The sequence below is a fragment of the Rhinopithecus bieti genome, unplaced genomic scaffold, assembly GCF_001698545.2.
Source record: "Rhinopithecus bieti isolate Rb0 unplaced genomic scaffold, ASM169854v2 scaffold_11380, whole genome shotgun sequence".
Lineage (NCBI taxonomy): Eukaryota > Metazoa > Chordata > Mammalia > Primates > Cercopithecidae > Rhinopithecus > Rhinopithecus bieti.
Genome location: NW_016807225.1, coordinates 1,527,880 through 1,542,789, shown reverse-complemented (window position 1 = coordinate 1,542,789; position 14,910 = coordinate 1,527,880). Strand labels below are relative to the sequence as shown.

The 14,910-nt window shown below is 40.3% G+C and overlaps 1 protein-coding gene across 4 annotated transcripts in view; it reads left to right on the top strand.

Annotated features, from left to right (window-relative positions):
• The window catches only part of ACYP1 (acylphosphatase 1), a 16,380-nt gene extending 2,766 nt beyond the window's left edge, over nucleotides 1–13,614 (top strand). The window contains exons 1-3 of one of the 4 annotated variants that reach the window (XM_017880526.1): nucleotides 3,121–3,227; nucleotides 3,598–3,689; nucleotides 13,180–13,614. In XM_017880526.1, coding sequence (XP_017736015.1) covers nucleotides 3,606–3,689; nucleotides 13,180–13,395 — 300 coding nt within the window. In that variant the 5' untranslated portion in view covers nucleotides 3,121–3,227; nucleotides 3,598–3,605 and the 3' untranslated portion in view covers nucleotides 13,396–13,614. Of the gene's footprint in view, nucleotides 1–3,120; nucleotides 3,228–3,296; nucleotides 3,490–3,597; nucleotides 3,690–13,179 lie in introns of those variants that run through there. The other 3 variants (XM_017880528.1, XM_017880527.1, XM_017880525.1) reach the window with 3 other exon arrangements.
• Nucleotides 13,615–14,910: the final 1,296 nt, after the last annotated feature.

The window sequence follows — 14,910 nt, the reverse complement described above, 5'->3', positions numbered from 1 at the left end:
TATATATATATATATGTAGTTCCAGACATTCTCTTCTTTAACGATTTCAACCAAATGTTGAAATTTCAGGTTTCACCTGTGTTTAAATGACAGCCAGCTTAGCTTTAGTCTTTCTCATTAGTTACAGACTCAAATTTCGGGACTGCCCATTTGACACCTCCACAAGATCGTTCCTTAGGAACCTCAAATTCTGTAAGACAACATAAACTCATGATCCTCTCCCATTCTCAAATCTGCTTCTGGAGTGTGCCCTTGCATGCTCATAGCATCAGTCTTCCATGCTTCCCTCTTAGTTGCCTCTTCCTTCTAACTAATCACAAGTTTTATTGAGTTTTCTTCCTTTTTTTTCTTTGAGACAGAGTCTTGCTCCATCATCCAGGCGGGGGTGCAGTGGCATGATCTCAGCTCACTGCAACCACTTCAAGCCATCCTCCTGCCTCGGCCTCCCTAGTAGCTGGGACTACAGGTGTGCACCACCACGCCCAGCTAATTTTTGTATTTTTAGTAGAGATGGAGTTTCATCGGTCTCGAACTCCTGACCTCAGGTGATCCACCTGCCTTAGCCTCCCAAAGTGCTGGGATTACAAATGTAAGCCTGGCCTATTGAATTTACTTCTGCCATGTCTCTCATATATGACTCTTCCTTTACATTTCTGCCTGCTGCCCCAGGTGAGGTTTTCCTCACTTCTCCTTGGGATGGCATAGCCCTCCTAACTTTTGTTCTTGCCTTTAATATCTGCTCTTCAAACCCAACCTTCATGCTGCAGCCAAAATAATCAGTCTAAATATTTCTCCACTCCCCCAGTTTTATTAAGATATAATTGACAACTAAAAATTTTGTCTATATTTGCAGTGTACAGTGATGTTTTGATACATGTATGCATTGTGCAGTGATTAAATCAAGCTAATTACTAAATACTTCTGATCCTACCATTTCCCTCCCCAGTAGCTTCTTCTTCACCTATAGAATAAAGTTGAAGTGCATAATTTAGCATGGCATTTCTACCTCCCAGATTAGGTCCAGCCTACCTTTTCAGTTTTGCCTCCCCTTAATAAGCCACAGAGTCCAACCCAGTGAGTCTCATCCCTGGCTGTGTGTTAAGACTACTTGGAAAGCAATATCTAGGGGTGAGGCCTGAGGACTAACATTTTTTAAAGCTTCCCCAAAGATCCTGATGCACAAGCAGGGTAGCGGACTCCTGGTCTAGCCACAACTGGCTACTTGTACTTCTTCATCTCCATGGTACTACCTTACTCTAAGCTCCACATACTGGGAGCTGGTAGAGCATAGCATTCGCGGGAGTTGACTCTGGAACCAAATCCCAGCTCCATCACTTACTGGTTGTGTGACCTTGGATTAAATGCTGTTTCCTCCAAGAACCCTTTCCCAGTCTTCCCAATCAGAATTAATTTGTTTGCTCCTTTGTAATATTTTCTGTCCTTGTTATAGCACAGGGCTGGTTCCTGATGAGCTCTCAATGGATTTTCATTTCATAGAATTAAATTATCATGCGGTACATTTTATTGTCATTATTTGCATGCATATGTGCCCCTACACTAAATTAAAAACTCTTCGAGGGCAAAGATTATATATCATTCATCTTTGTATATTCTAGAGTGCCCCATACGTATTAGACACTCAGTAAGTTTTGAATTCTATAAATTTTTTTAAATGAATTTTAGAGAAAAAAATACCATTAGCAAGATACTCTATTTAGAGTTATTTTCAAATATTGCCAAGTACAACATTCAATCCAGCTTGTTCACCACCAAACCCCTGCCTCTCAGCACTAAGGTTGCATGATTCTCTAGGATATGGATCCTCACTCTGTAGCAGGGAACTAGCAGAATGATGAATTTCCGTGCCTACTGTCACAAACTCATATCTCATTGTCAGGTCTGCCAACCTGGCATATTCGCATAAGGAGTCTTATGTTATGAAGCGGTGTAATATATACAATCAATCCACAAAGGATCAGTAAACACCAGTTTTCCTTCACACACATTATGAATCATAAAGGTAGCTGGATTCAAATGTTTACACATCAACTCTAATTTTAACCATACTCATCCACATCCCCCTTGACAATTCCCTTTTCCCAAAATAAATTCGTGTAGTTTGGCCATTTGGCTTAGATTGACTGATTCAACTGTAATTCTGGAGCCATTAATTATTTTGCTTGTGCTCTTGCTTTGTTTGATTAGTTATTTGTTCAAGCATTATTTGACATTTTCTTAGTAAAGGAGACCGGTGAGTAGCTTCCAGAAGCCCAGAAGCAGACGTAACCTCCATTGGGACCTCCTGTGCACTTATGCTCCTGTAATCCCCTATTCCAGATTAGTTATGACCCAAACTTAAAGAACTGAATGAAAAAGTACAGAAAGGTTGGATGTATCTACTCAACATATTTATGATGTTTATTTTTTATTTATTCATTTATTTGTTTGAGACAGAGTCTCACTCTATTGCCCAGGCTGGAGTGCAGTGGGGCAATCTTGGCTCACTGCAGCCTCCACCTCCCCGGTTCAAGCGATTCTTCTGCCTCAGCCTCCCGAGTAGCTGGGATTACAGGCGCCCACCACCACGCCCGGCCAATTTTTGTATTTTCGGTAGAAACGGGGTTTCACCATATTGGCCAGGCTGGTCTCGAACTCCTGACCTCAAGTGATTCGCCCGCGTTGGCCTCCCAAAGTGCTGAAATTACAAGCTATTTATGATGTTTAATGTGTACTGTTTGTCTCTCACCTCCAGAATTAAGCTCCTCAGGACAGGGATCCTGTTTTGTTCACTGACGTTTGCCAGGTCACCTAGAACAGGTGCCTGGCACACAGTAGCTGTCAGTCGGTATTTAATTGAATGATTGAATATATCCCAATGTACTTCTTCGTCTATGCTTTTCTCCCCATGAGAAAATGAGAAGAGGGGTGCGCTTGTTGACTGAGATGGGATGAGGGCTAGGTTTGTGGAGGCCCAGCCGAGTTCCTGGACAGATCCCCAACCCAAAGCTTTTGGGTTGCCGGACAACCGCGCCCTGAAATCCCGCCTTCTGGGCGGGCACGGGCCGAGGCGCCCTCTCTGATTGGCCAGCTGGAGGTGATGGGCATGAGAGACAGCGAAGGAGCAGCTATACACTAAACTTCCGGGCGCGGAGGTCTGCGCGCCCTGGTGAGCCGTTGGCCTGGTGGTCCCGAAGTGATCCCGGCAGCCGGTGGGGAAGTCAAGGAGGGTGAGCCGGGAGGGGCCCCCGGGGTGTGCTTGTCAAGTCGATTAGCCTTAAAATGTTAGTAGCAGGGGATTCTGGTAGTGAGGGAGCGGGACCGGGAATGGATGTAAGGAGGTCATCGGTCAGCAGGTGATTTCCCCAGAAGAGGCTTCAGCGGGCAGCTGCGTACCGAAGCTCCCTCTCCCGGCGTCTGGCTCTTCCTTCACACACGCCTTATCACATCCAGTCACGATTCCCATTTCCAGGACTTGGAGGTCGCGGAGAGGTCGCAGTGGTTAAGGATGGACAGGGGTGGGTGTGGCCCTTTCTGACTCAGGCTTGCGGGTCCTGGAATAATAGCCCTTCACTCTTCTGCTTTCCTGGTTTCTGACAGGTTTGAGCATGGCAGAAGGAGACACCCTGTTATCAGTGGATTATGAAATTTTTGGGAAGGTGCAAGGGGTGTTTTTCCGCAAGTATACTCAGGTATGTGGCCTGCAGGCTTTGGGGTGGTAATCTAGGTTGTGGGCATAGGAACAAGGGACATGTTCCTGACAAATGTGAACTGGAAGCCGCTGGCTAGCTGCATGGCAAAGAGGTAGTTTGTAGAGCAATGAGTATGAAAATGCTGTGCAATCGGTAAAACATGGTGTAAATGGAAGATTATCCTGCAGTTATTATTGGTCTTTTTCCAACAGTGCTGCCTGAGCATCAAGACACACATATTAATGAGCTTCTCTCTTCCAAGGGAAATAGAGGGCTTCACCAGTTCTCGCTGTTGTGGCGTCATCAAACCAAGTCAGATTTCTTATAGAAAGGCTAACATTGATTGAAGAGATGGCATTTAGATGACCTGATGTCATGTATATAACACATATAAATGCTTCCTCTGTAGCTGCTGCACTTTCTTCAGACCTCTTTCTCCAAGCTTCCCTCAATTCTCCACTTAATTCCTTTCTATTCTTTTTTTGGTTTTGAAAGAACATTTACCTTTTCCAGCTGACGTTTTTCTTATTAAAAACTCTTTATCCGTTCCAGAATAGGTGATGGGAACACTGAATGTGGAGCCTGGTATTCTTCCTAGAGCAATAAGGGAGTATTTGAGGGGATGGACAAACTGTTGGCAGCCTCTACCTCTGCTTTAATGTGGTTAATCTTCCCTCAACAGGCACACATAAATGCAAGCTCAATTTCCCCTCTGCCTTCTGTAGGTATTGGCTATTGCCTTCCCGGTGTGTCTCTAATCCCACAGATAATGAGTTAGGACTGCAGAACTTCTTAAGTGTCTCCTTCCTGGGACTGTGGTACTTAAAATTCAAATTCTAACCTGGAGGGAATCTTTGAAATATGAATGTGAATTGTCAATACCTTTTTTCCTTTTTCTTTTTTTTTCTGGAGGATGGTGGCACAGTCACAGCTCATTGCAGCCTTAACCTCCCAGGCTCAAATGATCCTCCTTCCTCAGCCTCCCAAGTAGCTGGGACCACAAGTGCATGCCACCACACCCAGCTTTTTTTTTTTTTTTTTTTTCTTTTAATAGAGAGCTATGTTGCCCAGGCTGGTCTTGAACTCCTGGGCTCAAGTGATCCTTCTACCTCTTTTTCTTTTCTTTTCTTTTTTTTTTTTTTTTTTTTGAGACAGAGTTTCACTCTTGTTGCCCAGGCTGGAGTGCAATGGCGCGATCTCAGCTCACGGCAACCTCCGCCTCCCGGGTTCAAGCATTCTCCTACTTCAGCCTCCCGGGTAGCTGAGATTACAGGCATGCACCACCACGCCCCGCTAATTTTGTATTTTTAGTAGAGACAGGGTTTCTCCATGTTGGTCAGACTGGTCTTGAACTCCCAACCTCAGGTGATCCGCCCACCTCGGCCTCCCAAAGTGTTGGGATTACAGGTGTGAGCCACTGTGCCGGGCCAATACCTCTTATTCTAATTATTCAGAAATCATTTCTTCCCATCTGACATTCAAATAGGAAATGACTGTTGAAAACAGAATTGCTGAAACTCATAGCAAGAGCTGTGTTCCAATTAGCTTTGCTACCAATTATGCAGGTTAAGTTCCTGTAAATTAAGGTGATTGAGATAATAGCTTCAAAGGTTAGTCAAAGTTGTTGAGGGAAAAGGGCCAGATAGTGGTATATATAGCCCATCTTTCTCTACCTGCCCTTCTCCCCAGTTTAAAGAAAGAATAACAGAATACAGAAAAACAAATATTGATTGGAAAACTGCATATAAAATGACATCTTTTTTTTTAAATTAGGCTTGTAGCTTATTCTTTACTATTTATAATCATTTAAATATATATGTTCATTTGAACAGTTGTTTTGCTGCAGTCTGCTGTTGATATTATCTAGCCTCTTATTATAAATTCCTTCATTTCTAGAGAAGTGGCAAATAATAATTCAGGGACTTTTAAAAACTTGGAATATAATTTACATCCCATAAAACCCATCCTCCTAAAGTGTATAATTTGGTGATTTTTAGTATATTCACAAAGTTGTGCAGTAATTCCAGAACATTTTCATCATCCCAAAAAGAAACCCCCTACCTGTTAGCACTCACTCCTCATCCCCTCAGCCCCTAATAACCACTAACCTACTTTCTGTCTCTATGAATTTGCCTATTCTAGATTTTTGTTGTTGTCGTTGAGATGGAGTCTCAACTCTGTCTCACTCTGTCATCCAGGCTGGAGTGCAGTGGCATGATATCGGCTCACTGCAACCTCTGCCTCCCGCGTTCAAGTGATTCTTCTCCCTCAGCCTCCCAAGTAGCCAGGATTACGGGCATGCACCACCACGCCCAGTTAATTTTTGTATTTTTAGTAGAGACGGGGTTTCACCGTGTTGGCCAGGCAGGTCTTGAACTCCTGACCTCAGGTGATCCACCTACCTCAGCCTCCCAAAGTGCTGGGATTATACACGTGAGCCACCATGTTCACCCTATTCTTGATATTTAATATAAATGGAATCATACAAATGTGGCCTTTTTTTGTGACTGGCTCCTTTCACTTAACATATTGTTTTCAAGGTTTATCTACACTGTAGCATGTATTAGTATCCTATTCCTTTTTATGGCTGAATAATATCCCATTGTATGGATATACCACATTTTATTTATCCATTCATCAGTTGATGGAAATTTGGGTTTGATTTTTGGCCATTATGAATAATAGTGCTGGGAACACATGTGTGCATATTTTTGTGTAGACAATGTTTTCAGTTCCATTGAGTATATACATACCTAGGAATAGATTGCTGGGTCATATGGTAACTTTATGTTTAACTTTTTGAGGAACTGCCAAACTTTTCCAAAGTAGCTACACCATTTTATGTTCTCACTGGCAATGTGTGAGAATTCCAGTTTGTCCACATCCTTGCCAACAATGGTTACTGTCTTTTATGTTAGCCATCCTAGTGGGTATGAGGTAATATCTCATTGTGGTTGTTTGTTTGTTTTTCAGGTATTAATGAATTTAAAAGGATTTAAATCATACGAGGAATATTCTGCAACTACAGTGGAACTAAACCACATTAAAAAAAAATAAAAAAGATAATTGGAAAATCCCAAAATATTTGGAAACCATATAGCACACTTACTTCTAAAATTGTGGTAGAATACATATAACATAAAATTACTGTTTTAACCATTTTAAATGTACAATTCGGTGGTCTTAAGTACATTGTTCTGTTTATCTACAGAACGCTTTTCATCTTGCAAAACTGAAACTCTGTATTCATTAAATGCTAACTCTCCATTTTCTCCTTCCCCCAAACCCCTGACAATCATAAATCTACATTCTATTAATTCAACTATTCTAGTTACCTCATATAAGTAGAATTTTACAGTATTTGTCCTTTTGTGGCTGGCTTATTTCACTCAGCGTAATATCCTCAAGGTTCATCTGTGTTATATCATGAAAGTAAAAACAATTTTCTTTCTTTGTAAGACTGAATAATATCCTGTTGTACATGTGTACTTCAATGTGGTTTTGATTTGCCTTCCTAATGACTAATGATGTTGAGCATGTTTTCATGTGCTTATTGGCATATTTTGTCTTCTTTGGAGAAATGTCCATTCAAATCTTTTTGCCCATTTTTAGTTATTTGCCTCCTTATTCTTGAGTCGTAAGAATATTTTTATTCTGGATACTAGTCCCTTATCAGATATATGATATACAAACATTTCTCCCATTCTGTGGGTTGTCTTTTTCATTTCTTGATAGTGTCTATGAAGTACAAAAGTTTTTACTTTTGATGAAGTCAAATCAAATTTATCTGTTCTTTTTTTGCTTGTACTTTTAGTGTTATGTCTAAGAAATCTTCCTAATCCAAGGTCATGAAGGTTCATGCCTATGTTTTTTGTTTGTTTTGTTTTTGTTTTTTGTAGCTACTGGATTTCCCCAAGTTGCCCAAGCTGGTCCTGACCTCAAGCAGTCTGCCCACCTCAGCCTCCCAGAGTGCTGGGATTACAGGTGTGAGCCATCACACCCAGCTGTCATGCCTATCTTTTCTTTTCCTTTCTTTCTTTTTTTTCTTTTTTTTTTTTAGACAGAGTCTTGCTCTGTGCAGTGGTACGATCGGTTCACTGCAGCCTTCTGCCTCCAGGGTTCAAGCGATTCTCCTGAGTAGCTGGGATTACGGAAGTGCACCACCACGCCTGGCTAGTTTTTGTATTTTTAGTAGAGATGGGATTTCACCATGTTGGTCAGACTGGTCTCCTGACCTCGTGATCCACCCACCTCGTGATCCACCCGCCTCGTGATCCACCCGCCTCGGGCTCCCAAAGTGCTGGGATTACAGGCGTGAGTCACCGCGCCCAGCCGCCTTTGTTTTCTTCAGTTTCATAGTTTACACTCTTAGATGGAGGTCTTTGATCCAGTTTAATTTTTATGTGATGTGAGGTAGGAAATCCAGCTTTATTCTTTTGCATGTGAATATCCAGTTGTCCCAGCACCATTTGTTGAAATGAGTATTATTTCCCACATTCACTTGTCATAGCACCCTTTTCAAAAATCAACATAAATGTAAGGGTTTATCTCTGGACTCTCAATACTATTCCATTCATCTGTATGTCTGCCTACTGTAGTTGAGATGTTTGTCCCCTTCAAATCTCATGTTGAAATTTGATCCCCAGTGTTGAAGGTGAGACATAATGGGAGGTATTTGAGTCATGGGGCCAGGTCCCTCATGAGCAGATTAATGCCCTTCCTGCAGGGTGGGAGGGCCAATGAATTCTTACTCTATTAGTTCCCTTGAGAACTGGTTGTTATTTTTATTTATTAATTTTTTTGAAATGGAGTTTCATTCTTGTCACCCAGGCTAGAGTACAGTGGCACAATCTTGGCTCACTGCAACCTCCGCCTCCAGGGTTCAAGCGATTCTCCTGCCTCACCCTCCCAAGTAGCTGGGATTACAGGCACCCACCACCACACCCAGCTAATTTTTGTATTTTTAGTAGAGATGGGGTTTCACCATGTTGACCAGGCTGGTCTCAAACTCCTGACCTCAGGTGATCCACCTGCCTCAGCCTCCCAAAGTGCTAGGATTACAGGTGTGAGCCACTGCACCTGGTGAGAACTGGTTATTAAAAAGAGCCTTGTACCCCACCACTTCCCACCCCGCCTCACTTCCTCTTTAACCATATGATCTCCGCACATGTGGAATCCCCTTTGCCTTCCACTGTGAGTGGAAACAGCCTAAGGCCCTCACCTGATGCCAGTGACAGGCTCATGCTTGTACAATCTACAGAATCATAAGCCAAATAAAACCTCTTCATAAATTACCCAGCCTCTGGTAGTTCTTTTTTTTTTTTTTTTTTTTTTTTTTTGAGAGGGAGTCTTGCTCTGTCGCCCAGCCTAAAGTACAGTAGTGCGATTTCGGCTCACTGCAACTTCCACTTCCCAGGTTCAAATGATTCTCCTGCCTCAGCCTCCTGAGTAGCTGGGATTACAGGCACCTACCACCGTACCCAGCTAATTTTTGTTTTTTTAATAGAGGGGGTTTCACTATCTTGGCCAGGCTGGTCTCGAACTCCTGACCTCATGATCCCCCCACCTCGGCCTCCCAAAGTGCTGGGATTACAGGTGTGAGCTACCATGCCTGGCCCTCAGGTAGTTCTTTATAGCAACACGAAATGGTCTAAGCCACTATCCTTATGCCAATATCACACTGTCTCAGTTACTGCAGCTTTGTAGTAAATTTTGAAATTGGGAAGTGTGAATTCTTCAACTTTGTTTTTCCTTTCCAAGATTATTTCTAGCTATTCTGGGTCCCTTATGTTTCCATGTAAATTTTAGTGTCAATTTTTCGATTTCTGCAAAAGCACTGGGATTTTGATAGAGATTGAGTTGAATCTGTAGATCAATTGGGTAGTAGTATCACCTTAACAATATTAAGTCTTCCAATACATCAATAAGGAATGTCTTTCCATTTACTTAGATAGTCTTTAATTTCTTTCAAGAATGTTTTGTAACTTTCCGTGTATGTCTTGCAGTTCTTTTGTTAAATTTATTCCTAGACATTTTATCTTTTTGATGCTATTATAAATGGAATTGTTTCCTAACTTCATTTTCAGTTTTTCATTGCTAGTGTATAGAAATACAATTGATTTTTGTATATCGATCTTACATCCTACAACCTTGTGAGACTGTTAATTAGCTCTAGTGTGTGCCTGTGTGTGTTCCTTAGGACTTTTTGTATACAAGATATGTCATCTGCAAGTAGAGATAGTTTCGCTTTTTCCTTTCCAATCTGAATGCCTTTTCTTTTTCCAGCTGTGGATAGACCCTCAAGTATAATATTGAGTAGAGTGGTAGTAGCAGACATCCTTGTCTTGTTCCTGATCTTAGTGGGAAGGTTTTCGATCTTTCACCATTAAGTATGATGTTAGCAGTGGGTTTTTCACAGATTCCCTTTATCAGGTTGCGGAAGGTTCCTTCTGTTCCTAGTTTGTTGAGTGTTTTGATCAAAAAAGAGGTATTAGTTTTTGTGAAATGCTTTTTTGCCATCTACTGAGATTATCATGTAGCTTTTGTTTTATTAATATGGCATATTAAGTTGATTACTTCTTGCATATTGAAGCAACCTTGAAAGAAATCCTAATCTGTCATGGTGTACAATTCTTTTTATATGTTGCCTGATTTGGTTTGCTAGTATTTTGCTGAGGATTTTTGCATCTCTGTTCATAAGAGATATTGGTCTATGGTTTTTTGGTGTTTTTTTTCTTGTGATGGCTTTGTTGTTTCGGAGTTTCTTTGTTTTTTCTTTTACATTGGGTTTTTTTTTTTCTCTTTATTTTTCATTTTTATTTTTTAGCTTTGGTTTTAGTATAAGGATAATGCTGGCTTAATAGAATGTGTTGGGAAGTGTTTCCTCTTATTTTTTTTTAACCTTTAATTCTTGGTTTGGATCTTCTATTTTTTGGAAGAGCTTGTGAAGGGTTGGTAAAGGATTGTTTTTTAAACATTTGGTAGAATTTACCCATGAAGCCATCTGGTCCTGGGCTTTTTCTCTGTGGGAAGGTTTTTGATTAAAAATTCCATCTCTTTACTTGGTATAGGTCTATTCACACTTTCTATTTCTTCTTGATTCAGTTTTGGTTGTTTGTCTTTCTAGGTTATTAGGTTTCTTTTCATCCAAGTTAATCTAATTTTTTGGCATATAATTGTTCATAGAATTCCCTTATATCCTATCTTTGTAAGGTTGGTGGTAATATCTTCTCTTTTATTTCAATTTTAGTAATTTGAGACTTTCATCCTTTTTTCTTTATCAGTCTAGCTAAAGGTTGTCAATTTTGTTGATCTTGTCAAAGAAGCAACTTTTGTTTTATTGATTTTCTCCATTCTTCTGCTTTCCATTAATTTCTGCTCTAATCTTTATTTCTTTCTTTCTGCTCATTTTGAATTTAGTTTGCTCTTCTTTTTCTAGTATCCTAAGGTGGAAATCTTGGTTATTGATTTGAAGAGAGTTTTTTTTTAGATTGCAACTAGAGTTGGTGATTATATACCTTAAAATGTTGTCAGATGATTGTTCAAGCAAAAATATGGTTATGAGGTAGAATTCGCTTTTTGGAATTTTCTTAGGGGAGAAAAACCCTGTTTACTTGTGCAATAGATATTCAAAACTGAACATGAGTCAATAACATTATGCTATCGTTAAAAAAATAAGAACAGAGTTGAGCACACAAATGAAACCAGTAGGAAACACCCATTCTCAACACTGGTCAAATTTTGTAGCGTTCTGTTCAACTCTCAAGAGTTCAGGTAAGGCCAGGTGCAGTGGCTCACGCCTGTAATCCCAGCACTTTGGGAGGCCGAGGCGGGCGGATCACGAGGTCAGGAGATTGAGACCATCCTGGCTAACATAGTGAAACCCCATCTCTACTAAAAATACAAAAAAATTAGCTGGGAGTGGTTGCGGGAGCCTGTGGTCCCAGCTACTTGGGAGGCTGAGACAGGAGAATGGCATGAACCCGTGAGGCGGAGCTTACAGTGAGCTGAGATCGCGCCACTGCACTCCAGCCTGGGCGACAGAGTAAGACTCCGTCTCCAAAAAAAAAAAGAGAGTTCAGATAAATCACACTGCAAATTTTTAAAGATTTGTTTGACTGTTAAACCTCCTGTTTAAAACTGCACATTCTTATAGCTATTTACCATACATATAAGATAACTCTTAAGAACTGGAGATAGTCAGCTCCCCTGGGTTAATTTGAAGCAGAAGAGGGCAGTTGTTATACCAAGTCAGTTGGATGTGGAGTCTTACTCAAAATTTATTCTCAGCATTCTTCTTTTATGGTATCTTCTTTGGCACTTAGCAGTACATCAGGTAGGCATCTTCTATTTTTCTTCATTCTTTAATTTCCTTTGTATCCTTCAAATGGTTATTTATTTGGTTGGAGTCTGTTTTGTTCATTAAGCAAACATGTCTTTGCTTTGAACATGTCTTCGATTTGATGGATACTTAAATTCCTCATCAAACTTTTTTTTGCTATGCATAACGTTTTCTTTGGCCAACTCCAGCAATTTCCCACATTTTGACATGCAATCATGTTAACTCCCATTTTCTTTTGTAATCCAACACCTTCTATTTAGATAGATTACTTTAACAATCAGTGACTTAATATTCTAATCATAAATTTATACAAATATAAAATTACCTCCAAAACATTGCTACCTTTCCTAAACATTCAGTCTTGCCATAGTTTAATAAAAGGAAAGAACATTAAAAAGGATAAGCCACTATAATGATTAGATGTTTTTCATAAGCCTAAAGGCATTGTGATTATTTAGACAGAAGAGAAGAAAGTCAAGTGAAAACCTGATAGTTACGTAGTCTCATGTTTGCTGTTGAGAGGCTGATCACCAGCTGCTTTCCTTTTCTAGGAAGACAACAAAGTGGGCTTTGGCTACAACATAAATATATTGGGTTAGACAGTTTTACTACAGTAAGAACAATGGGATGAGTTGCTCAGGAAATTGTGACATACTTTCTAATGATCTTTAAAGATATAATGAACACGAATTCATCTGGATTTTAGGTGTGGTCCTGGTTAACAGCAAAGGGAAGGATCAAATAACTTCATGCTTTTTCCATTTAACATACCCAATAGATTCTTGATTAGGGGAAGGGAAAATGAGCAAGATACAGTTCAGTATTCTAAAAACAATCAGCCTTAGGGGATCATTTCAAAAGCATCTGTTTTGGACTTAAGTCTTTGGTACTTAATCAAATTGACTTCACACTGAAAAATTCTAGTGCCTGGGTTTTATAGGGTAGAAGAAAGACATGGAGTCAAGTGGCCAACACTTCATGTGAAGATAAGCAATGAGATCCTTCCTGCTGTCTTTCTTTTGACTGTTCTGGGCAATATCAAATTAGTTTCAGTGGTTTGATTATAGGCCAAGATTCTGGCAACAGATTGTAGTCTTACCTTGTTTTCCTCAATCTCACTGGATCTCTCTCTCTTTTTTCCCCCCTTAGGCTGAGGGTAAAAAGCTGGGATTGGTAGGCTGGGTCCAGAACACGGACCGGGGCACAGTGCAAGGACAATTGCAAGGTCCCATCTCCAAGGTGCGTCATATGCAGGAATGGCTTGAAACAAGAGGAAGTCCCAAATCACACATCGACAAAGCGAACTTCAACAATGAGAAAGTCATCTTAAAGTTGGATTACTCAGACTTCCAAATTGTAAAATAATGGCCTGAATTTAAGTTTTCTAAGATAAACTCAGTGGTTTGGTTTTTATTGTTAATAGAGATAGAACTATTCTGTGTTATATTAGCATTAGTCAAGAAGTTATTTTAATGTCAGATATTTGAATGTTATTATATATGACCTGTATGATGGAAGGTTTACAACTGTACACAAGTCTAATCAATAAAACGTTAGAGCCTTCTGCTTAGAGTACTTTTAAAATCTTCAGTGAACTTCCTTTTGGGCGAAATAAGAGGTATTTATTCAGTAAACATTTGTGGGAAGAGGATTTTGAGGTAATTTAAAGAAGTCTGAAAGAAAAAAAGTTATGTTACTTAGTCATTTCTTTAAATGGTTTCTATGAAATGTTCTTCAAGAAATTGCATGCCTAATAAGAACAAATACCACAAGTTCAATTTGTTAGCTCTGTTCACATGATGTTTGGATGAATTACTTCTGCTGTTGTTTCTTTTCTCTGGGTAAGGAATTCACATAAAGTTATGTTACGGGCTGAACTGTGGCCCACCAAATTCGTATGTTAAAGTCCCAGTCCCCAGTACCTCAGAAAGTGATTGTATTTGGACACAGAGCCTTTAAAGAGGTGATTAAGGTTGAATGAGGCTGTGAGGGTGGGCCCTACTCCAATCTGACTGGTGTTCTTATAAGAGAACATATTGGACATAGAGACGTGTGCAAAAATGAAAGACCCTGTGAAAATGGCCATCTACAAGCCAAGGAGAGGCCTCAGAAGAAATCATTGCTGCCAACACCTTGATCTCAGACTTCCAGTCTCTAGACCTGAGAGGAAATAGACTGCTGCTGCTTAAATTACTCAGTCTGAGGTATTTTGTTATGGCAGCCCTAGCTATAGTAATAATCATAAACAGTTACCAGGATTTTGCTTAATCAGCCCTAGAAGACTGGTTGGTTGGGTTTGGTTAGTCACTAAACTAGTATATATCAAATGCTTACCAGGTCTGACAAATTTGTTATAAATTCCACTTTAAATAAATTCTCAATGAAAATGAGATAGAAAGCAAAAACTAAGGACTGGTTAACAATTTCAAAACACTTTATTCTCACAGCATTCTCAGAATTCTGCTCTCCTTTAGTTATAAAAGAAGCTGTGGTGGCATTGGGGAGATTCAAGTCAGTGAAGAGAGTCTTGGTGGTGTTGTCTGTAAATTAAGAGTTGAGCAAAGGCCGGGTGCGGTGGCTCACACCTGTAATCCCAACACTTTGGGAGGCCAAGGCGGGCAGATCACCTGAGGTCGGGAGTTTAAGACCAGCCTGACCAACATGGAGAAATCTCCGGCTCTACGCAAAATACGAAGTTAGCCGAGCGTGGTGGCGGATGGCTGTAATCCCAGCTACTTGGGAGGCTGAGGCAGGAGAATCTCTTGAATCCAGGAGGCGGAGGTTGTGGTGAACTGAGATCACGCCATTGAACTCCAGCCTGGGCAACAGCCTCCATCTCAAAAAAAAAAAAAAAAAAAAAAAAAAAAAGAGTTGAGTTAG